Raw genomic sequence first — 23,961 nt, 5'->3', positions numbered from 1 at the left:
TCTTATAATTGAAATCAAAAGCCTTGTGAAGTGTGGGATGTGTAATATAATTAAGTGGGGTTGGATTGGATGTGATGTTAATTTGGAGGGAAACAATTTGTTTCTGTTGAACCAAATGAGATATATAATGATTATGTGAAGATCCCTAATCCAGTTTGATTAGTGTGGGGAGGTGGTTGAATGGTTACAAGAAAAGCCTAATTATGCACTATCCTTGTCGTTGAAATATCGTCATTATTTCATCTTAGAGAGAGAGAGAGAGAGAGAGTCTGATGACGTTTTTTTATCATCCACTTAATAAGAAAAAGGGGCCATAATTGTTTATGATTTGTGAATAAAAATTTGTAATGGGAAAGGTCAACCAAGTACGAGGACCGCGTCAAACAAAGCAGGTTGTTCTCTCCAGTTCCTTTTTCTCAAATTCTCTCTTTTTTCCATTCAAGGTGACACGCCACTTCAGTAAAATGTAAATGACAATAACAAAACGGTTTAATGTTTTCCTTTTGGTTTGGGTCAAAAGGAATGACCACAATTCCAACGTGGTCTTACTCTTCCTACCGGTTCCATATCTCCAATGCAGTAATTGATTACTGAAAGAGGGTACAAGTTAGAACAGATTCACACACAAGAGATGGGTTCTGAGTCTGATGAGTGCTGTAGGGGTGATGGCGTGATCTTGGGCGTCGATGGGGGCACTACGTCCACTGTATGTGTCTGTTTGCCGCTATTCCCCTTCTCCGACCACCGCCGATTGCCCGATCCTCTTCCCGTACTAGGCCGCGCCGCTGCCGGTTGCTCCAACTACAACAGCGTCGGAGGTATTTATCTTCTTTCCGTTTCTTTCTCGACATGCCCAACGATTGAAAATTCTCAAACCACTTTTCTTGATGTGTTCAACGACGAAAGTTTCACAATCGGAATCGTTGCTTGAGAATCCTGACCATTAAATTTTCTGCCCCCTTTGGTTTCTTGAAAGGATTAACAATAAAAATTCTCATGACTTGCCTTGCCATATTGATTGAAAACTTTCTTGTGTCTTGACGTTATTATATTGAAGATTACAATCCCTCAAGTTTTGTATATGAAACAATACAAAGCATTCACCTGCCCCCTTGTTTCCTCCCATGCCTGACTAAAAGAATTTCGATCGCCTTTGGTCTCTTGAAACGCTTAACCTTAAAATTTGCAACTCGTTTAGTTTATTGACTCGCCTAATCATATGGATTCACAATTTCTTTTTTCTTGACGTGATTAAGAATGAAAATTACCAACCCCTCAAGTTTTTGATATGAACCAATGGAAAAATCACGTTTCCCCTTGTTTTCTTGCCATGTCTGACGATAAAAGTTTTCATAATTCTCCTAATTTCTTCACATGCCTTTTTTTCTAGACATTCCTCACAGTGAACTTTCTTGCTCCCCCTTGTTTAGGAACGTGCCAAATGAGAAGATGCTAATATTTAATATGCAAAATTGGCTGTTCCACTTGTAAACTTTGGTCTACAAGAGAACTTTTTCCACAAGTTGTGAGTTCTTTTCAATCCATATATCGTAATGGAAGAGCACAACATTGGCTCTTCATTGACTTGAATATACAGATCGTCTCATCTTATTTGAAATTGGATCTTTGCAGAAAATGCAGCCAGAGTAACACTAGAACAAGTTATAGCTGAAGCTCTTTCTAGAGCAGGCAAGGATCATTCAGCAGTTCTTGCTGTTTGCTTAGGGGTTTCTGGTGTGAATCATCCGTCCGATCAGGAGAGGATATTGAACTGGATGCGGTATTGAACTATAACTGTTTAGATTTTGTGATCTTTTAAACTATTTAGTTCCTGGAGGTTGAAATAGAAACTAAGTCAGAGGTTGAAGAGAAAAGGCAAAGAAGATGCTATATTGTTTGAGTTTGCTTTTATCCTTTTCATATTCAGAACAAGATCTAATGGAGGCTGAAGTAGTTAATGGAATGTCATGGAATGCAGAAGCATCTGGTTTTAACTCAAAATATTTTAGTAAGGCAAAATTTGGTTAAAGGTTATTATAGCAATATTCTAATAACCAAAATTGCAGGATCACAATCATTATTAATTCAAGTGACATTTCCATATGTGCATGCTGATTCTGGACATTCAGCTCACAACATTAGAATTTTGATTATTACTGTCTATGATAATTCTACAGGGGTATATTCTCACATCATGTAAAGATATATGTCCAGAATGATGCTGTAGCTGCTCTTGCAAGTGGGACAATGGGGAAGCTTCATGGTTGTGTTCTGATTGCGGGTACCGGGTGCATTGCTTATGGATTTACTGAAGATGGAAGAGAAGCTCGTGCTGCTGGTGCGGGGCCAGTATTAGGTGACTGGGGCAGGTAAACTCAGCATGTAGTAACTACTTTGGGTTAGATGATATACTTTTTTCGGAACAAGCTCTAATAATTGTAGCGACAATGTTCTTGTCGTATTTATGACAGTATCTCCCACTGGATGAGACCGTGTTTGTTTTAAATTAACTTAGCTTGTACTACTGTCGGTGTCGGAAGGTAGAAGTTGTCGGGTCATAAATGAGGACAATCTGCATCATGCCCTTGATAGCCTGTTATATCATGTGCCCATATAAATACATATAAAATCAAATATGTTTTGACAAAAATGGTCCAGAAACGAGTGAGATCTGGCAAAAGTTGATAGGATGAGTTCCTGCTGTCCTGGAGAAACTGTGATCTAATGTCAGGTCATTTGTGTGTGTATGTGTATATGCATACGTGTTTGTGTTTGTAAGTTACTGACTGCAAGTAGACCTACTTCGCCACAGCTTCAGACTTTAAAGGTTTTATTCAAGAACCTTATCTATTAATCTTTTCACCAATAAAAAGTATTTGAGTTTAAGGTTTTATGATATAAATGATGCTGCCGTGTTCCTTTCCCACATAGAGATGGATTTCTAATCAGGTCTTTAACTAGTACTCTATGCACCTCTTTTCCAGGCTATCCACAGTCAATAGTCATTCATGTTTCTTCCTGTTTGGCACTCAGCACAACTCATACTTAATTTAGTTATTTGTGATAAAATATCTAACCTTTTCATGTAGAAGGGAAGACATATAGTTCATCTTATATGGTATTATTTGTTTTCTCATCAATTCAAATTAAGTTGGCAATTACTGCTGGTTCCAGTGGTTATGGAATTGCTTCTCGGGCACTGACGGCGGTGGTGAAGGCTCATGATGGGCGTGGTCCAAAGACGACACTTACAAATTGTATTCTGGAATCACTTGGTCTTCCCTCTCCAGATGAAATCATAGGGTATCTCTCTTTGGGAATTTCACTCCTATGCATATTTCGATATTGCTGTTGCTAGGCAGAAACTATGTGAGCAGCCAGGCTGCTTCGTTGGGTTACATTGGTTGACTTTTGGTTCAGTTTCCATATCACAGCTCATGCACAGAATGTTTGGATTCTTATGTGGTAGAGGTATCTCAAATCAATCAAGACACTAGAAAAATAAAGGATATCTAACTCTGGTCAAATAATGTAAATATTAGACCTCTTGACTGGATTCTAGAATCTGTATATTATGAGGTCATATAAAGAACATCTGGAAGGATTCTGTGTCCATGAGCCGACATTTCTTGATTTGCCAATGTGGGGAAATAATTACATGAGTATAACCCAAGTTAAATAACATTGATAGTGGTTATTTTGTTCTTTTATTCTAATATTTTCTGTGGTGGAGAGTGGGAGTTCAATAGCAGGGAAAACATATGTTCAATTTGTTATTTGAGAATTGAATGAACTGAGGTGATTCATGTATGTTGCACTTGTCGATCATATATTTCAGCATCTTTTTTATTTTCTTATTGGAATTTAGGTGGACCTATGCAGATTCATCTTGGGCCAGAATTGCAGCACTAGTTCCTATAGTGGTATCTTGTGCAGAAGCTGGCGATGAAGTTGCAGAAGAGATCTTGAACAATGCAGTCCATGAATTGGCTCTAAGTGTTAAAGCTGTTGTTAAACGACTACATTTGGCTGGGAAAGGTGTAACCTTGTTTAGATTGGATAGAGGCCTTGAGATAGAATACGTTATATAGTCCTTGCATTCATATACAATCTTCCACCTATCAACTAAATATGCAGAATTCATCATTTTGCTACTGTAAAAGTAGAGTAACTCCACATAATGCTATAGAATGCTCCGTCTTCTCCATCAGCTGAAAGTACGGCACTTTATTGCAGATGGAACTGATTATTTCCAGGTTGTCATGGTTGGTGGAGTCCTTGAAGCTAACAAGACATGGGATATAGGGAATAAAGTTATTGACTCGGTTTTGAAGGCCTATCCAGGGGCTTGTCCTATAAGACCAAAGGTTAGCCTTCTTCATTGGTTACGAGTAATTTCTGGATGTTTTAACTGCATTTACTTGATTGAGAACCAATTTCGGTACATGATCTTTCTTCCAGGTAGAATCCTCTAGTTTCCTCAATCCTAAGCTGCTTTTGCTGATGACCAGTAATCCTTGAAGCTGTGTTTTATCTATATATCATGAACTTATTTCTATGATTTCCAATTTGTTTGATAGAAAAATGCTTCACAATGCGTTTGATTCCTCAGGTGGAACCTGCTATTGGAGCTGCTTTGTTTGCCTGGGACTCCATGATGAAAGAAACAGAAGCAAATGGCCATAGATAACATCGAATGTAAATATGTCAAATGCACGGCCACCCAAATGGTCTCACTCAGTGATTATTTAAACTTGCTGGTGTTGCTGTACATTATACTACCTTGCTCAAACACCTATGCCTTGTTATCGGTTGTTGTAGTCCATATACGTATTTCCGTAGGAAGAGAAGAAAAGAGCACGCAGGTAAAAGAGTTGCAATGTCCTTTTCTGTTCCAATCTGTTTTTTCTTCTTTTGGAATGTCACTCCAGCTAGACTCATTTACATGTTGGAGAAGGGGGAATGAAACCTACTAACTAGTGCGGAGAGATGCAGTTTTTTGAAATGCCATTATGCTCCAGAGTATTTGTCCTAAGGCTGATTGTAACTAAATTATGAATGTATGTACAATGTGATGGAAAGTAAGAGAGAATTATCCACGCATTTTCTTGTTTCACTTTGTACTTTTGCACTTGTGCCTCAAGGAAGAACTAACTGCAAAAAAGTGCTTGGCTGATTCTGTCCCCATAGAATGGAGTCTCAATTCTCATACTGTGAATTGATTGTTTCCAATCCAAAATGTGTGGACTAAGGAAGCAGCTCGTCTGACCAAAGCCCTGCCGAGTTCAGAATTGGTTTTTCTTACCAGAGCTTGCAAATAAATTGCAAGTGGAAGTTGATTGCTTCCAGTTGAAGCAGGATCAAAGGGCTGATAGGAGTGGCCCGAGCTTGATTTAAATAAAATGTTAATGGTCTAAGCCCACAGCCCAAATTGAGAACAGTATATGTCGTACTGAAATACATGTATGACGCCTGTAGCTTTTACCATTATTGTCGGGCTGTCATTTTTGTCCAAACAAGTCCAAGACCAAAAGTTTTCAAAACTACGAGTACCTTTTGAAAACGATGTTTATGTTCACATGATTAGTAAATTATCTCGTTGCTGTAATTGGTTGAGACGGCCTAATAATCTTGCTGTAGCATTGATGTTACGTGCAACAGAAATACAAAAATAATGCTGCATATGAATGCGGCCAAATGTAGTACGTTAGCTTTGCAATGCTGTCAAATGTGGCACCAATGAATAGCTGATGTATATGTGACACGTCATGTCTTGAAATTTATGGTAACAGTTGAGAACCTCACGAAGTAATTGCTAATTACTAACCTATTTCACTTCCCTCCAAGTCTATAAAAAAAATTTAAAACAAAATCCTAACTTCATATTTTGGTGATGCTATTTCGCCCTATCAACCAAACATCCATTAATTGTTTGATGTAGACGTTTTATCTAATTGTACTATATCACCGGAAAAAGTGGTTGAATCTTCATTACAATGACCAATATAGTCAAGCAATTTTGAGAGCACCGTCCCAAACATATTTGGTGAGAATCTAATCAATTATACAGAAAATATAATATATTATGATATAATTGATCATTATTTAAAATTATACGACAATTACATAACAAATATAAGATTTGTTGAAAAACTGACTCTCGAACTTGATCAGGGCTACAATATTATAAAAGAAACTAAAGTTCATTTATTGGATACAGGAACAGTTGGGAAGAGAGAGTTTCCAACCAATCATAAAAGAGACAGCCTTACGTTGGGCATACAAGTAAGTGAATTAGGCATCACCTAAGCAACTTTCAATCAAGACCAGAAACACAAAAATGGCCCATCACCCAATTCACGAAGCCAATGAGAGCAGCCCTTATGGGAACCTAACAAAGGAGGAGTTTTACCAGAAACATCACATATTCCACCATGAAACCTTCATGCTTAATAAACATAACATGAAGATATTCACCCAATCTTGGCAGCCTGCAGGCTCAAATTCCCAGCTCAAAGGGGTTGTGGGCATGATTCATGGATACACCTCCGAGAGTGGGTGGCTCTTTGAACTAAGCGCAGTAGGGATAGCGAAAGCCGGATTCTTGGTTTGTTCACTTGACCTGCAAGGCCATGGATTCTCGGAAGGCCCTCGTGATCACATCACCGATGTTCAGTCCTTAGTCCATGATTGCCTCCAGTATTTCGACTCTGTTCGAGCCCATCACCCCAACCTCCCACATTTCCTCTACGGCGAGTCATTAGGCGCTGCAATCGCCATACTCATATGCCTGCACCAGAAAAAAGCGTGGAATGGTTTGATAGTGAGTGGAGCTATGTGTGAAATATCAAGCAAGTTCAAACCTGTTTGGCCGCTGGAGAAGCTGCTCCCACCTGTTGCTTTCGTTGCGCCATCTTGGAGGATACCGATCACAAGGCCACCAGCCAGTCGATCCTACCGGGAGAATTGGAAGAGAAAGCTGGTGGAAAGAAGCCCAAATCGGCGAACCAGCGGGAAGCCAACTGCAGCGACGGCATTGCAGCTCCTGAGAGTGTGTGAATATATAAAGCGAAATTGCCATGAAGTGGAAGCGCCGATGCTGGTTCTGCATGGTGGAGAGGACATGATTTGCGACCCTGACGGGGCAAAACACCTGTATGAATCAGCAAGCAGCAAGGACAAGAGTTTGAAGATCTTCCCAGGCATGTGGCACCAGTTGATCGGCGAACCAAATGAGAGTGCTGAGAAGATTTTCGACACCATATTGTCATGGATAGAAGTCAGAGCTGGTTTGTTTAACTGACAATCTGACATCAACCCACTCCAATGTGTATGATAACTGCTACCGATCATCTACTCATGAGAGCATTCTCCTTAAATCTTGAACTAGAATGAGTGCTGTCAGTTTCAACCACATCTGAATATTTACATGTTGTTGGCCACATAATTACCAGGTTGAGATAGTTCTTGAGTACCTCTTCAAAAACTTTATTGCTAACGTTAACACCTTACACAATAATATCGTATTGATAGTGCGTAAGATACGCATTCCAATTTGAATTTCAAAAAATAACACGCCCCAGTGCATGAGTATCACACTGATTTTCTTTCAAATACATATGACTTCAATAGGAATAATTACAATTTTGGTCTTCAAACATAGCCACTATACGCGTTTGATCCTCAAATAATTTGACATTACACTATTGGCCTTCAAACTGTTACAAAAAATTGACGAAATTGGCGATTTGGTGGGGGGAAAAACAACCATGTTCCTCCCATTTTGCGGTCTACTTCAAGCTTCAAGACAAAATAGACCTAAAAATGAGTTGAAGCAATTTTCTCTATAATCTTAAAAAAAAAAATTGTAAATGACCTGTTTTATGTGTAATGTAGTAATACAAAAATTGCTGCAACATTTGTCGGTAATTCCATGGGCCAAGGGGACAAGTGTACCTGGGCCTGTGCTGTCTGCAACTTAAGATGGTTTTGACTTAAAGCTACTCTCCAGGCCCAAAATGGATCTTTGCTGCAGAAACCCCAAAAATTCGTATATTAAATTTGCACATAGTTTCTATTTTTCCTTTTATTTTTATGTTTTCTGCTTTTGGTCCCACAGTGAAGTGAGGGAATAAAACAGAAGTTGCACATGCAACTATGCCAATCAAAAGAGAAAAAGCCAACACAAGGGACGACACCTTCTACTTTTTCTGTTGAAAAGGTAAACCAACTTTTCCAATAACCCATTCAATATATTTACATAATTTCTAAATCAATTCATAATATTCATACTCTAATTTAACTATGATTAAAAATTAAAGTTAAATTATACTTACGTCTTTTTCGAAAATTTTCTATTTATACCCGACTTGCTTCCTCTAAAATTTGGACAGAAAATGCTAACCTAAGTAAAAAAAATTACATTAAATTTTAATTTTGTCTCTCATTTTATATTTTTATATATACTTTTATACTTATAGAAGAATAAATGTAATATGTATATATGGAGGGACGTTAAAATTATTTTTTTTTTTTTTATAAGTACACCATTATACATAAGAACGTTAAATGAGGTGAAAAGTTAGAATTTATGTTTCTTTTTTGTTTTGGCTAAAATTAGTATTTTTCATCCAAATTCCAACAAAATTGTATCATATGTAAACAATGATTTTTGAAGGGAATGTAAGTGTAATTTTAATTTTTTTTTTGCAGAAAATATAATTTTTTATTTTGAAATAGATGTTAGCGTAATTAAGCCTGAAAACTAGAAACCATTAGCTAGTTACATAAAGATAGAGTAAGAAAGGAGGAGTAATGGTATGATTGTGAAGCAATGAGAAACAGTGAGTCATTTTCATGGGCATTAATACGCAAAAGACAAAATACCCTGCGGTGGATTATTCAATTAGTCTCCCAGTTCCAGTACAATTGCTTCAGCACGCTGTACAACCATTTCTTCCTCTTACTACAATAAATTCCCCTCTGTCTGACTCTTCGTCCTACGTAATTAAAACCGTTTGTTGTTGTTTCTTCCCGACAAGGATTCACGAGTTGATGTCCGTTTCTTGACAATTGTAGAGCTTGAAAACGAAAACCCCACTCCCATCGCTACTCATTTCACCCACCCCCGCACTGTTCAATTCCAATTTCCAAATGGACCAATCTTTCTTGCATTACGCTGTCGTAGCCTTCCTCACTCTATCAACCATCCTCCCCCAGTCCGCCGCCCGGGACCTCCGCCCCTCCGACCACGGCCTATCGTATCAACAACACTCTCTCCCTCCCGCACAGAACGGCGACGCCCAAGAAATGCGCTCGTTCTTCGGGACGGCCACGTCATCTTCATCGTCCGTGCAGCTGCCTGAGGCGAAGAATATCAGCGACACCTGGTGGAGCGCTCACGCGGGCGGCGGGAGGACACGCGACGTCGGAGGAGATCACGTGAGGCTGGGGTTGCTGGTGGCGAGCGCGGTTTGCGGACTGACTGGCGTCGTATTGCTGGGGGTCTCGGGCGTGGTTTTCCTCTTTCGGCTGCAAAAGCAGAAGCCAAAAGCTGAGAGAATCCCCTCGGAGTCGGAGTCAGCAACAGCATCAGCACCAAGGTTTGTGGCTGATGATGCAGACAATCAAAAGTAGAGGTTAGTGCTAATTGACTTGTGAATTAATTCCTTAATTCCACTTGTTTAATTTGTGTATAATAGTAGTTGTAAAATGATGGATGTTGTAATTGCATGAGATTATTGCCATGCATTCTGCCTTTTTGTCTCGGATTAATATACCCTAATCTGTTTGAAATATTTGTGTTTTTTCATTAATATCAATAATTATGCATACTGGAGCGTTTAATGTTGTCGTTGGTACAACAATAATAAACCAAGTAAAAGCGCGGTATGAGAATGATAAAGGAATCCCACTATGAGTGAAGAAGAGCAATGGAAGACATGACTGAGGTGATTGGTGGTGAATAATTCTATAAATATCGCATTAGCATCAGTGGAACTTCTACTACTCTCATTCTCATTCTCATATGTACGCTACACTCCAAATATCTGACTCAGTGTGCGTAATTCAATAAGAATACTTTTTATATTTCCAAATCTATTTTAATTGGAACAACAAAACAAAGGATTAAAATAAGTTAGTGAAATTTGAGAAAAGTGAAATTGAAAATTTCAATATCATACCATAATTTGAAATACTTTATTTAATAATAATAAAGTAGATAATACTCCTCCCTACGCATCACTTCCATGATTAACCAGTTCCCCAAGCATTTACTTAAAAATTTGACATAAATTGGGACATATATAGCAACAGTAAAGCTGCAACATGCCAATAACATAAAAATGTTCATTGAATCATCAATATATTTTCACAATTTGGTTTCTCAAGTTGAGCTACCCTTCTTGCAAATGTACACTTCTTTCCACATTTTTTGATAAAAAGTTTTAAGTTTCACAGACAGATAATTTCACGGACCATGAAATTTACGTTTGGATGAGAATGGGAGGGGAATGGTGAAAATTCTGTATTAATGATCCAGAGGAATCCACTCTAGTTCAAGGTACATTTCTCCAGACTCTACATTCTGGAGCTTCAGCGACACGAACTGCTTCACCTTCCCATCAACAATGTTAACGGTGCTATCTTCCAATAGAGCGTTGTCGCCTGATTTCAGCCATTTCCCAATCTGCATATTTCCAAACATTTCAGGGTCTCCGAATGCTGTTGCAGAAGTTATCATCGACTGAATATCTATCTCCGCTTCCCCCATTATATCATCAGCAGAAAACGTGTCGTGATCAAAAACTTGCTGATAGGAACAAAAGAATGCAAATTTTAAAAGCTTAAACATGAAGATCATAGCAAACAAGTGATTGAGAGCTTGCCATGTAATTCAAATGAATGGAACAGTGGAAAATCATTTCAGTAATACACCATCATCATCGAGGGCAAAATGCCAGAAAGACAAAAACAATAAATACCAGCTTTATTACGCCGTAATTTTGTGGGACAGAGAGCATAAGTTCCTCATTCCAGACGGGATTCAAATTGCTCTTAACCACAGATGTTTGGGCTTTCTGAGAACACAAAGAACAGCATTAGATGTTTAAAACTTTTGAATCGTATGTGTTGGAAATTAATAGTTAGACCACTAGTTCACCGGTACAATGAAAAAGAAGAAAAATGAAAGAAGATCCATGGAGCTTGCAATTTATGTAATAGATTAAGGAGTTTCCCGACGTTATGCTTCTAAACAAGTCACTACAAACAAATATTTTCACTAAACCAAAAAAAACAAAAAAACAAGGAAAAGGAAGAAACCTGATGCCCAAGTGTCAAAACAACATATGGATCGCTTGACAGCATATCTCGAACGGCTAAATTTGCGCCCCTCAGTACTTTAGCCTTCAACATCCCAATAAACTCCACCATGCCTTCCTGTGATCAGATTTGACATTAGCTCCAAAGATATTTCATCATTCTCAGAATCAACAAGAACTGCATATAGTTTGTACAATCTTCATGAATCTGTCTCATCTTAGCATATTATTCTTACTGGCATCCTTTCTTCACAAAGGAAACCCAAACGTTTATGACTACTGAAATACATACAGGAACATATATAATGGACAGTTGAACCACTCAGCTCCGGATATAATAAAGAAAACGTTAATCTAGACATCATACCTCCAAAGTGGACAGAAGCAAACAACAAGTGAAGGACACATACTGAATTTTCCGATGATCCTGAATGTCCAAAACTATCCATAATCTTCTTGGATAAACTTGCTTGCAAAGAAGGCTGTTTTGAAGAAGAGGAAAGAATACGCAGGCTAGGTTTCAAAAACTCCTGACTCTCGTACTTAGCCCTGAAAAGTACAGGTGAACATAAGTGAAATGAACAGTCCCATGATACGTACACTACCAGGATTTTATGGAACATGCAATTTGGCAACAGAAAAGCGAGTAGGCAGTAATTGGAAAGTTGAGAAGATGAAGGCTGGTCACCGAGATCGATACAAATCTCATTATTAGGCATTGGGCATAGGGCTACAGGTGAGGTTAAGTAGAAAGTCCTGTGAAATAACTGAAGAGTAAACACCAGGTCTTCACCACAAACAACCAAAAAAGTGGGAAGACGTAATAACAAGGAACCAACACCTTCCAAAAAGCCCAAAGCTACTACTTAATACTTTATATAGGACCACACCTGATAAATTTTGCACGTACTTCATGCGAAGCATCAGGTCCAGGCTTTGACACCCCTTGAGGAATATAAGCCTCATAAATGGAATTTGCGGATCCATTTCCACCAACCTCAATCATTGAATCAACTTCTTCTTCAGACCATTCATCTAATGTCACAGACAAAACCTGCAAGATGGACGAATATCTTGTAAATGAAGGAAAGAAAATAATGTCAGAAATTAGAAACAAAGGGTGAAGTGGGTAAGGGCATGTTGCATTGGCAAAAAGGTCCTCAAGAGATCACCTTCGAGATATGTGTACCGAGGCTTCTGTGGATACCGCAGCACTTTAAGCATATAAATACTCCAATATTTGCTGACCTGAAAAAGTGCAAAACATCAATAAAGAAGGCACAAATGAGTGAACAAATCAAACATTTAAGCCTCCAATAACTTTCAAAAGTTCCAACCATTCCTATATTGTCCAGAGAGCTTCAAATTTCAATATTCAAATTTCTTAAGTCATGCTAATTGCTGCAACTCCAATGTTAAAGAATCAGTGAAGGGCTCATAGAAGGTGACTGTAGTAGTGCGAGAAGGGTGATTGTGCAGTGTGGCCCTCATTAATTAATAGCACCATCTTTTCTTATTTTGTTGCCAAAAGAAATCCTTCCAAATTTTAGGTCATGAGTCATGATGTTTGTTTATTGATTGTGCATAGCATATGTGAATAAAACCATATGTTTTCTAATATATTGCAAATCTTTCCAGAATTGCTGTACAAGAGTCCTTATGTTCATGTACCTATGAAACTTTCTACTTCTCCCCAAAAATTCTTATTTCCTGAAGAAAAAGTCTGGCAAACACAGGTCAATGCGTTATATTTTCTTTCTGAGCACCGGCAACTGGGAAAGGGTGACCTTGAATTCCTGACATTTTTTTTTTTATCAGTAACTTGAACTCCTGATCTTGTTCATGGTATGGGAAACCAATAACTATCTGTTTTTAGGCTGTCATGGCAGTCCAACATGATAGTCCGCACAAGAACGAGAAAGTGAGAAAGAGGACTGGAAGAACTTACGCCCATTTTGGGTCTGGAGTGCCACAATCTGCACATGTACGGTTATCGGGTTGAGCCAAAAGATCTTTCAATCTCCTTTTACCTGCATAGTTTTCAGGAACCCCGTATAATAAGGAGAAGCTGAGAATTAATGATAAAAACACAGTGATCAAAGGAGCTATGACACAAGCTTAATGATTTATGATTCAGTGACAGTAGTAGTAACTTTAAGGAAGGAAAGTTATTGGGTAACAATCAGCATTACTGTGTAGAAAATTTGATCATGATGGGAACCACAATACTGACATGTCAACATGAAGTGGACTCAGTCAGAACGAAATGGGAACCATCCATAACTTTTGATTGATTGAATAGAAACACTTTTTTCTCTATCAGTGTAACTTGTTTCCTTCTGTCTCCAAGAGAAGGTTTTTCACACACAGCTCTGCAGTCTGTGAATTAATTTTTCACTTTTTCTTTTAAATTACAACTTCCATTTAATGTTACTAGGAAAATTTTATCAGAACAGGGGCATGCGCACTAATCAAATATCATTTACAAAACAAAATCCGGACTTGAACGACAGAGCTGCATGATTTTCAAGATTCCAAGAATACATTAAACCATACCTGAAGATGGATGGTGGCTCATTGCTTTATTTGCAAAAATAATCTCATTCAACAAAACTAGTCCTGTATTACAAGTAAAACCTGCACAGTTATCCCCCAAAAGATTGAGGAAGAAAAAAACCACTTCATGAGCACCATTACAAGTGAAACAAAAAACAACTAAATAAATCTTAAACAGCATATACTTCCTCTAACTACACTCGGTTAAGTCATTTCTATGAATTGTATCAGAACCACAAGAAGAAATTGAAACTAGTTCTTGAAGCGGCAATAGAAATGTATTGGAGGGGTAAAAAAGCCGCCTCGCTGACTCCCAGAAATTAAATGAATCCCGAAAGAAAAGATGGCATATTTAGAAAATTTCCAGAAACTTGGAATTCAACAACATAAGAACAGAACACTTGAAGTAGAAAATTGATGTTGAAATATGCATCGAAATTGCAGTATGAAGAGTGAATCTTCACCTGGATTAAACGAAAAAAGACAAAAGATAAAATCATCAATCTCTGCTCTTATTCGAATGGCGAACAAACCCAGAAATTCTGCTGCATAACATGACAGAATCGAATTCGAACGAAAGAAAGATTTGCGAAGAGAAAAAAGAAGAGTGAGAAAGTCAAATACCTTTATAGAGAAGAAGCGCGTTGTGGGATGTAGGAACCCTCGATTGAGAGAGAGGATTTCTGAATTTCACTTGTTTGGGATATGATATGAGTTGGATATTATGAAAGGAAAAAGATAGAGGCAGAGGCAGAGGCAGAGGGGGCAGTTTTATTTGATTTGAAATCAAATCAACGAGAACAACTGTTTCTTCGATGTGAATGCAATTATTTATTTATTACAACTCCACTTTCCTTACTGTCTTTACTAATTTCATTCCTTATTACAGCTTTTTGGTCTCCCTCTCTTTCTTTTTTTATATATATTTATTTACTATTATTTTCTTCACAAGAAGCTTCTAATCTTCTTCTTCCTCTTCTTTTTTCTTAGTCATTTTATTGGCACTTCTTTTCCTTCTTCGGGATTTTTTCCCCTTTTTTAAGGAAAAAGGTAAACAAATCATAAACACGTCCCAACTCCGGAGCTACCTTTTTTGTTTTCCCCTATCTTAATTTCATAATATGTCCTCATACTCCTTAAGATGGTGGATGGAAGATTTTTTATCACATTAATACCTATTCCATCAATCATTCATTTTCATGTACTTGGTGACAGCACATGGAACCATTCTTCTGTTTGGATTCTTTATTCAAGAGAATGATTTCATATTAAATCTGTATCAAGGGATTAAACTAACTAATAATTTGGGATTTACATAATAATTAACCAACACAGTCAATAATTTTTAATGTGAAAAAAGAAAGAAGGGCTTAACCAAATTCACGAAGAATACCCAAACAGTTGTTATTAAGCAATCAATTAAATCGATTAAGTCCAGTTAATGATGTGTTAGGGCATGTGGTGTCCACTGTCCACCTAATTTTGTCTTGGGAAGGTAAGAAGTTAGTCTACTTACATTGTCCAACATTGACAAAAAAAACTCTAGTCATAATGCTCACACTTTTCAGGTGCAATTAATGAGTTTCATTACAACAACATCCTACCACTAACTGCTTGCCTCTGTGTGTGTGTTGACTTTTTATTATTCCTTTTTTTTGTAATAATTGCTGTATAACACCATTTCAAAGTCTGAGTGGTGCACTGTTAGTGTTGGGCACATCTCCAAAATTCCCACAAGAATTCACTTCTCTTAGATAAAAAGATGCACAAAAGGATTCTTTTACTTGCAATGGCCCCAAGTAGTGGTGGCAAATGGGTGGTTTGATTGAGTCCGGATGGATCCAAAATGGATCTAGATCAGTGGTTCAAATGAACCAGGTTGGAATGCAGCACTCAGGGTAGGTTTAAGTGTTCATCCCATCCACACAGAAACCTCCATTTCAATCAACAGTAATAACTCAAACAAGATCAGCATTTTATGGGGGAATTTTGTGCTTATCCCATTGCTGAATGAATACGAAAAAACATGCGCTCTCTGCGTTCAGTTTTTCGCTCTGAATTTCATGCAACTAAATTACAAGTCGACTTATGGAATTCGTACCCCAACTACTTTAGATTTCAGTTTTTGAAGCATAAAAAAGAATATAATTATCAGGAGATGGTTCGAGATAGATGTGAAGTACATGCGGAGTTTGACCTCATAATGCTAACGACCAACCTGCGGTGCTACATAAAAGGAAGAATGCTGCACCTCTTCAGGACAAACAGCTCAAGTTGGGCAGTTTCAGTAGACCTCAACATGCCACTGTTTGTTCTTTTTCAATTGAGAGAGCTTCTCATCCCAGCTTTCTCCTCTCTGCTCGGCGACTTTCTTCAGTGTGTCCTGGATGCCAGGCATCATTCCCTTGAGCCCACAGAAGTATATGTGCGCCCCACCATCCAAAAGTCTGAAAATTTCATCACTGTACTCTTCGATTTTATCCTGGACATACATCTTGCCTCCACTTCTATTCTTTTGTTCTCTGCTAAGAGCACGATCATACCTGAAATTGTCTGGGTTCTCCCGAAGATACTTGGAGAATTCTTCATCATAAAGAAGACTGTCGCCATTAGCCACCCCAAGGAAAAGCCACGCGAGGCCACCAAACTTGAATGTTGGAACAGACTCCATGAACATACGGCGCAGATAGCCTCTAAAAGGAGCCACACCAGTGCCAGTGGCGATCATAATGTGGGTAGCATTTGGATTATCTTCAGGAAGGAGCATGATCTTTCCAGAAGGACCTAAAAAGAAGTGAACAAGATTACACGTGAGGACCTCATAAGTTTTGTCTGCCGAAAAGATTCTCAACAACGCCAAAGCAGCTCTGCCAAACTGTATTTTATATGTTCTCACAGTTTTCTTCTTCAGGGGAATAAAGGGACAGGGGCAACAACTGGTGCTAATGACATAAAAGCTGAATGTCTCTGATTTCATTGCTCAGAAACTCAAATAACATTTTGAATTGGGTTCGCCTTAACTACACCTATTGAAAGTCTTACCTGTGATCTGAACCTTGTCACCAGGCTTTGAATCACATAAGAAGTTGCTGCACACCCCATTTTTTGAAGGATCTTCTTTTCCAGTTTCAGGATCATAATAGACAGCACGTCGAACACACAAACTTGCTGTCTTGCCATCAAAAGAGTCGCCATACCTGGTAGATGCTATTGAATATAGCCTAACATTGTGTGGAGTACCAGGCTTTTTAGGGTTCTCACCCTGAAAATGAAACAACAAACAAATTCATAAAACAAGGACCGAGTGAAGATACTGCAAAGCATTATTTCACTAATTTCTTGTCCGAAGAAAAATGCAGATAAAATGTGCATGAAATGCCAATAAATAGTTAAGCAAACTAAGAGTGCATGATATTCTAAAAATGAGAAATGAAAATCAAAAGTGCATCATAGAAATGGTTTTCTAGGCAACTTCAGGGCGTATAAGGTTATGGTGGAGACAGAAAAGATTTAGAAACCATACAGGAGGGATGACTCCATAACTTTGTCCTTCCCAGTAGGGAACATTGCCACCATGATCGATCACAACGTGACATGTCTCTCCAGGTGCTTTTGGACCAACAAGCCTTTCAACAGAAACAATAGTTGCTGTGTATGGTTCCTTGTTCTTGTATAAGTGTAGTGGTGGCTCTTTTGCATCTTCTAGACTTAAAGGTGAAACTCCAACCTTGGGTTTGCTGGCTTGTTGCACTGACATGCAAACCACAAATCGCTTCTTCAACCGTGAGTTTGCAATATTCGAGTCTAAACATAAGCCAGATGTCCATAATTTATTGTGAAAAGACACATTGTTGTTCTGCAATACAATGAGATGCCATTAGATCGAGAACTATAGTACTTCAATCATCATAGCTTGCAACACTGTAATAATCTGAATGAACTGTGATATATAATAGCATGCTGGATACGACAAGATTAACAAATCTTGTTAGCAGCAATCCTCTAACCCCCAACCAGCAAGAAACATAGGAAAATCGGGCGATTGAAGCAGAATCTAAAAATAGTATAGAAATAATCCAACATTATGAAATCAAACAGCCATATTTAATTTGGCAAGGACTGTTACGAGCTTCCTAAGACACAAGGAACACCATCAGCCATGTACAATGTGCTCTAAGACACGAGAAGGAACACAGCAGAGATTTGAAACTAGAAAAATACAAAAAGAAAAAAGACCAACCCAAAGTACATCGCGGCATTCAATTGCCAGTACGTAAATGAAAATCGAGCAAAATTCTTGAATTGATGACGAATAAATCAGATTGGCAAATTTCAAATTGATTAAATAAATTGGTGCAAACAGCTAAAAAGCCATGCAACAACAACTTCAGATAATCAATCTTAAAAAAAAATGAAAAAGTTAAGGAAAATGAAGAACCTTAAACAGTGATGTAGAGAGGGAGGAGGTATCAGTATTGATAGGGACGGGAACTGGGACCTGCAAAGAATAATCCAACATTTTCCCACATAATAAATAAAATCACTCCAAACTCCCGAAAAAAAAAAAAAAAAGAACCAAGTATAGAAACCCAAGATTTGAAACTCACCTGGGACAGCGCGGAAAGAGCCATCGTCAATAATCCCACGACAACTTCAGTTCACAGAGATGTATATAAGATGGAGAGAGTAAACATATATATACACACCCGCAGACTTTAGAAATCAAGTTGAATTTTGCTAGTTGTAGAATAGAAAAATGGGATGGGGTGTGAGTAGTGAAGTGAACCTTTGGGCAGAGGGAAAGGTCGGAGGAATTCGGGCCAAACTGCGAACATGCACCGCCATTAGACTCTCTCTCTCTCTCTCCCCCCTTCAAATTTTGGGAACATACAATTATATTTGATTGACATATAGTTTCAAAAAATTATATAATAAAAATAATTTAAAATAAAAGTAGATATAATATAGTGATCATAAATAGAGAATGAGGGTTGGAATGGTGTGAGTGAAGAATTGTGAATTGTGAATTGTGAATTGTGAATTGTGAAGTTGAAGTGGCTTTTAAAGTAGGGATTTGGTTAAGCTATCTTCTTAATCAACCCCAAGAGACGCTAAACGCTTGGATGGTCTTGGCATTGGCCCCCACTACTTTATTTATATTCCCCCTACCTTTATTTCTTTTTATTTTTTTTATTAATTGAAATCATGGCATTATTGCAGACAGACAAGCCCATTGGACCACCACATCCATTTTTCAGATGAAATAAAGCCCATTGGACCACCACATCCATTTTTCAGATGAAATATAGCCCAGAAGCCCATTGGACCACTACACATAGCCCTGCTTCTTCGGTTGTTAGATTTCGATACATTTTTTTAATTTTATTTTGTCAATTAAAATTTATCAGTTATTTTATATTTAAAATTTAGACAAGTATACCATCCAAAACATTCACTCATTATTTTAGGTCAATAGTTAGTAAAACATTTAAATTTATTTTTATATTCAATATAAATTTATAATATGATATTTATTAATCACTCTAATTTTAAATTATTTGTTATTTACTTATATTTATATTTAAAAGTTTATTTGATTTTTCATGTCTCGTCATGAGCTACTACATAATTATATAATAAATATGATGCAATTAGTAATAAATTAAGGTGCTTATATACAAATTAAATTCCAAATAAGAATTTATATCAAATTAAATAATAAACAAAAAAGGATTTTTGAGGGGAGGAAAAAAACAAGAGAGGAGGAAAGCATCAGCTGAGTTCATCTATGTCGGGGCTTGGTGTAGATTATTATTATACAGAGAGATTGAGAGAGAAACTGACCATCTCCAAGAAAAGGGCCCCACCAAAGGTAGTGGCTGAGATTAGCCGTCCCTTTTTCTCAGATCTGGCTGCCCGAAACCAGGATCATCGCCCACCTCGGGTGTGGGACCACTCCCCCCTCAGCCACATATTCCCACTTTTCCCTTTCCTGATTAAATAAAAAAGAATATTCGTCTTCATCCCAAGGTTTTCATATACTACAACCCTGGCCTACCTGCACCTTCACCCGTTGCCAATTGACTCGTGACGCGCCTCTCTCCGTGAATTCTGATTGGATTGTTGATTTGGGGCGCTGATTTTGATATTATTTCGTTTTTGGTACTACATCTTTTAATTAAATTTGAAACAACACTTGTAATTGAAATTAACGTCTTCAAATTGAATTGTTTCTTAATAATCACACCTGTTTTTATTGTTGAAATATACAATTGTTATTAGTCAGCTTATTCAATTATTTTTTAAAAGGTTAAATTCTGATCATGAACCTAATTAATTATTTCAGTCTACTCCAATGATTGACTGCTAATTTTTTTTATTTATATTTTTGTTGAATATATGACTAATGGAACACATTATACATAAATCATTATATTTAAAGTTTTTACCAAAATGTTAATGTGAATTTTGAGGAAAAAAAAAATACAAAACACCTAAATAAGATTATCTTTATTTAAATAAATATTTTAATATAACTACTTATCAATTACTGCTTTTAAGTTTAATAATAAGTTATGCTTGTTTTATATATATATATATATATATATTATTATTTTGGTGCTTAAGACTCAAGTTTTATGAACGAAATTGAAAATTATGTGTCTGAGTCTCATTAAATGTATGAATATTTCTCTCAAATTTATATTATAATTTTTTTTATATTTTATTTACAGAGATATCGATTGATGTTTGAAAAAGAAACAGAGCAAATTGTGATAAAGTAGTTTGTTTGCGAAAGTTACCGCAGCTAAAAATGGTAAGAAAGAGAAATTACAGCGGAGGTCAAAAGTACATACAGTGGTAAAAATGGAAAACCGATATTTCAATTTTCGACCCTCGCCCTGTTTCTCTCTTTCCCAGAGGCGGACAACAGTTTTGATCCTGCTTTCGACCGCAGAGAATAAAATCTCCATCAAACACTTTTATAGCTCTAGAGAGAGAAAGTAAGAGAGACGAACAGAGAATTATTGGCGGTTTGGCCACCTCCGTCAAATTGAGTTCCCTCGCAACCAGGTAAGATTTCTTTAATTCCAAACCCTAGCTATCAATTCCTCCATCAAGCAGCTTCAAATCTAGTACCAAATTTATTACTTCGTTTTCGTTTTAATTTTCTTTTTATAGAAATAACCTACATCTTTGATGTGCCGTTTGGAGGCCGACGAATTTTGTCCAAGGATTGCATTAATGGAAATTTAGGTGCTTATGCCCTTCCTTCTTTTATTTTTGTGGAAAAGTTTAGCCCTCGATTGAGCCGATTCATTGTAATTGAAATTCCGATGGAGCTCAGTTTCTAATGAGATTCTTGAAGGATACCTATATGTTTGTGTTGTGCTTTTGTGTGCTTATGTGGTATTCTAGCGTAAAATTCAATTTCCTGCGCTTTGTCAGAATTAATGACGTTCTGGTTTCTTCATTGCCAGTTCTGCGTGCATCAAGCAGCACTATGACATCGTCCGTTCACAGCTTCTCTGGTAATTTCAATGGAAGACGTATCGCTACATGCACGTGTCAAATGGTTGTTTTGTTTCTGACTTTTCACTGCGTTTATAAACATCAATGCGTCAAGCACAGAGGACTAGGACTTGTTCCTGCTGGGTTTTACTGAGTTCTCATGGAAAATTTGGTCCTACGGAAGAAAGAGCAGGTCAATAGATCCTGCAACTTAAAAACCTGGGTCACAGGGGAATTTCAACCAAAAAAAAGAAGAACCATAAACTTACTATAACACGGTCTAGCTGTGATGTTAACTTTGTTTCAGAACCCGGGTTTTGTAGATAGGCATGAATAGTTGTGCTAAGTTCATAATGATCGAAAAGAAGAAATCGTATACAAATTTACTCAAGGAGTACTGTCCATGTCATTTATCAACCGTCAGTCTGTTGATGAGGGCAGTGAAAGACCTTCTAGGCAGATATTACATACATTATTGCACATTGAATGATGTCATTGCCAACAAAATTCAAATTTTACAAACTTTACAATGTTTTCCATAGAATTTAGCAACGACCGCAACACACCTACACCTGCATTGAGCTAACATTAGATGGACTCTTTGGCCTTTGCAGTGAAAATCTTGAAAGAAAGAAAGGCTTCAATATTCAATATTTGAAGCTAATAGATTTGGATCGTGTAGTCTATAGTTTAAACATGGTAGGTTGTCTAAATGTTCTTGTCATGTTAAGAGACTGGGTTTACTGGTAGATTTGATTTTGACTTGTTATGCACATAGATTTTTGTTGTTGATAATTGGAAGAAAGACTTGATGCTATTGTTATTCTTGATTTATTGGCTTTTCATGCTGTGTATGATTTTCAGATAATAGTGAGGCTGACGAACAACAAAAGCCTTCATCTCCAGCTAATGGAATGTCTCATCCTGGTATTGCATCCCCAACAATGCACTATGCAGGACCTGCTCAACTTGGAGTTGGAAATGTAATGGGAGTATGTGATGTACTATTGTCTTGGTTATTATTTGTGATCACCTGCATATCATGCTGAACTTTTCTTTTCCCTTTTTTTTAAGGTTCTGCTGAACTTAAATAGTATCTGTATCGAACTTTAATTTCCAGAAGCCTTGTTTCCTAGTTTCTTTTCTTAGATATTGCCCTTCAGTATCTCTACTGCATCAGGATCAGAATCCTGACAAACTTCCTGGACAATTCCCTTCAAATATCAACCATGTTGAAGAATAAAGGATTTGAATTGTCATTTTAAGCCCAAGCAACTGCATTGCATTTACGTCTTTGATCCATTATCTAATCTCACACTTCATATTCTGATATATAGTTGATATGAGAGGCAGGATAATTGCGCATTCACTGCTATCTGAAATTTTGAAATCGCAGGCACAAACAGCTTACCCTTATCCAGATCCTTACTACAGGAGTATATTTGCTCCTTACGAGACACAGCCTTATCCAGCACAACCTTATCCTTCCCAGCCTATGGTACTCTTTATGCCCAGTCCCCTCATCCTAACAGAATTTTCCAGGAGGTTTGAGTATTCTACTCCTCATTCAGGTACACCTTCAGTTAATGGGAATTCAGCAAGCTGGTGTTCCATTGCCGTCAGAAGCAGTTGAGGAACCTGTCTTTGTTAATGCAAAACAATATCATGGAATCATGCGACGCCGACAATCTCGTGCAAAAGCTGAGTTAGAAAATAAACTTGCCAAATCCCGGAAGGTATGAATGCACTAGTTGATCTTGTCTGGATTCTTATTCTGAGTTGATTTCTTGATTTGTCCAAATTGTAGTTTGGACGAGTAAACCTGCTACATTTTTCGGCATGGTAAGGTCTAATGAAGAATCAAATCCTGGTTCCATTGTCTGGCACATGTGTAGCCATTTATCAGAAAGAAAGCCACATGCAATAAAGATGTCATGCTGTGGAATATCTGTCTTAGTGGGACCTAAACTTAAGACTCTTCATATTTGACTAATTTTGGCAGCCGTACTTGCATGAATCTCGGCATTTGCATGCACTGAGAAGAGCTAGGGGACTGGGGGGTCGTTTCCAAAAGAAGAGCGAGGACCAGAAAAAAGAAGTGGAATCAAGTGAGAAACCACAGGACAACCGTAACCTGAATAGCGAAATGGATGATTCCAAGAAAATGCCTCCTGCAGATGTAGCCTAAATTCAAGTTAAAATCATAAGAGGGTTGAGATACAAGAAGCAGTTCCTCTCTATTGTCAATTTACAGATTGGTTGCTGGTTCGTAGGTCTGCAGGGCTTTAAATTGTAGTTGTGTATGTGTACATTCAATCAGGTAGGTTTTTGTAGGGTACTGCAGTTGGCAGCAGAACGTCAATTTCACAATTGGATTACTCTTTTATGTAAGTTAAAGCTAATTTTAGGAATCTAGTCAGATTGGCGCTCATGGTTGGCAAGATAGGGATGATTGTTGCGCTCATATTGTATTGGTATTCACTGTGTTCTCAACAATGTTGATATTCTGAATAAGCGTGATACCTTGAACCAAAAATTTGTAATTGGTACCAAGTATATGCCCTCTTCT

The 23,961-nt window shown here is 37.5% G+C and overlaps 6 protein-coding genes across 15 annotated transcripts; 4 read left to right on the top strand and 2 right to left on the bottom strand.

Annotated features, from left to right (window-relative positions):
• On the top strand, nucleotides 493-5,116 carry LOC105175795 (N-acetyl-D-glucosamine kinase). Of its 2 annotated transcripts, XM_011098387.2 has the most exons (8): nucleotides 493-818; nucleotides 1,633-1,780; nucleotides 2,178-2,369; nucleotides 3,175-3,303; nucleotides 3,869-4,038; nucleotides 4,237-4,367; nucleotides 4,462-4,510; nucleotides 4,613-5,116. In XM_011098387.2, exons 1-8 carry the CDS (start codon nucleotides 632-634, stop codon nucleotides 4,684-4,686), a joined length of 1,080 nt encoding a protein of 359 aa, XP_011096689.1. In that variant the 5' UTR covers nucleotides 493-631; the 3' UTR covers nucleotides 4,687-5,116. The 2 variants fall into 2 exon arrangements, with proteins under 2 accessions (XP_011096689.1, XP_011096690.1); XM_011098388.2 differs by lacking the exon at nucleotides 4,462-4,510 and having other exon boundaries at nucleotides 495-818.
• On the top strand, nucleotides 6,341-7,303 carry LOC105175930 (caffeoylshikimate esterase-like). The gene has a single exon (XM_011098579.1). The coding sequence runs from the start codon at nucleotides 6,341-6,343 to the stop codon at nucleotides 7,301-7,303; it is 963 nt and encodes a 320-aa protein (XP_011096881.1).
• Nucleotides 8,928-9,797, top strand: LOC105175794. Its single transcript, XM_011098386.2, has one exon. It carries the CDS (start codon nucleotides 9,154-9,156, stop codon nucleotides 9,634-9,636), a length of 483 nt encoding a protein of 160 aa, XP_011096688.1. The 5' UTR covers nucleotides 8,928-9,153; the 3' UTR covers nucleotides 9,637-9,797.
• Nucleotides 10,307-14,713, bottom strand: LOC105175793 (ADP-ribosylation factor GTPase-activating protein AGD12-like). 2 transcript variants are annotated; one of them, XM_011098385.2, is made up of 9 exons: nucleotides 14,505-14,713; nucleotides 13,881-13,961; nucleotides 13,273-13,354; nucleotides 12,497-12,572; nucleotides 12,215-12,378; nucleotides 11,735-11,873; nucleotides 11,326-11,442; nucleotides 10,986-11,081; nucleotides 10,307-10,813 (listed from the first exon to the last, which is right to left on the bottom strand). In XM_011098385.2, the coding sequence occupies exons 2-9, from the start codon at nucleotides 13,900-13,902 to the stop codon at nucleotides 10,532-10,534; spliced, it is 978 nt and encodes a 325-aa protein (XP_011096687.1). In that variant the 5' UTR covers nucleotides 13,903-13,961; nucleotides 14,505-14,713; the 3' UTR covers nucleotides 10,307-10,531. The 2 variants fall into 2 exon arrangements, with proteins under 2 accessions (XP_011096687.1, XP_011096685.1); XM_011098383.2 differs by lacking the exon at nucleotides 14,505-14,713 and adding an exon at nucleotides 14,345-14,486.
• LOC105175792 (ferredoxin--NADP reductase, root-type isozyme, chloroplastic-like) lies at nucleotides 15,855-18,910 on the bottom strand. Its single transcript, XM_011098382.2, has 6 exons — nucleotides 18,667-18,910; nucleotides 18,488-18,531; nucleotides 18,319-18,378; nucleotides 17,404-17,736; nucleotides 16,923-17,142; nucleotides 15,855-16,664 (listed from the first exon to the last, which is right to left on the bottom strand). Exons 1-6 carry the CDS (start codon nucleotides 18,713-18,715, stop codon nucleotides 16,165-16,167), a joined length of 1,206 nt encoding a protein of 401 aa, XP_011096684.1. The 5' UTR covers nucleotides 18,716-18,910; the 3' UTR covers nucleotides 15,855-16,164.
• LOC105175790 (nuclear transcription factor Y subunit A-7-like) lies at nucleotides 20,787-23,914 on the top strand. 8 transcript variants are annotated; one of them, XM_011098379.2, is made up of 7 exons: nucleotides 20,787-20,954; nucleotides 21,063-21,137; nucleotides 21,362-21,412; nucleotides 22,257-22,384; nucleotides 22,789-22,890; nucleotides 22,964-23,128; nucleotides 23,395-23,914. In XM_011098379.2, exons 3-7 carry the CDS (start codon nucleotides 21,385-21,387, stop codon nucleotides 23,578-23,580), a joined length of 609 nt encoding a protein of 202 aa, XP_011096681.1. In that variant the 5' UTR covers nucleotides 20,787-20,954; nucleotides 21,063-21,137; nucleotides 21,362-21,384; the 3' UTR covers nucleotides 23,581-23,914. The 8 variants fall into 8 exon arrangements, with proteins under 8 accessions (XP_011096681.1, XP_011096682.1, XP_011096680.1 ...); XM_011098380.2 differs by lacking the exon at nucleotides 21,063-21,137 and having other exon boundaries at nucleotides 22,257-22,375; XM_011098378.2 differs by lacking the exon at nucleotides 21,063-21,137.

The sequence above is a fragment of the Sesamum indicum genome, linkage group LG12 (assembly GCF_000512975.1).
Source record: "Sesamum indicum cultivar Zhongzhi No. 13 linkage group LG12, S_indicum_v1.0, whole genome shotgun sequence".
NCBI classification, from domain to species: Eukaryota; Viridiplantae; Streptophyta; class Magnoliopsida; order Lamiales; family Pedaliaceae; genus Sesamum; species Sesamum indicum.
Note: the sequence above shows the minus strand (reverse complement) of the source record. Positions and strands in the feature narration are given on the sequence as shown.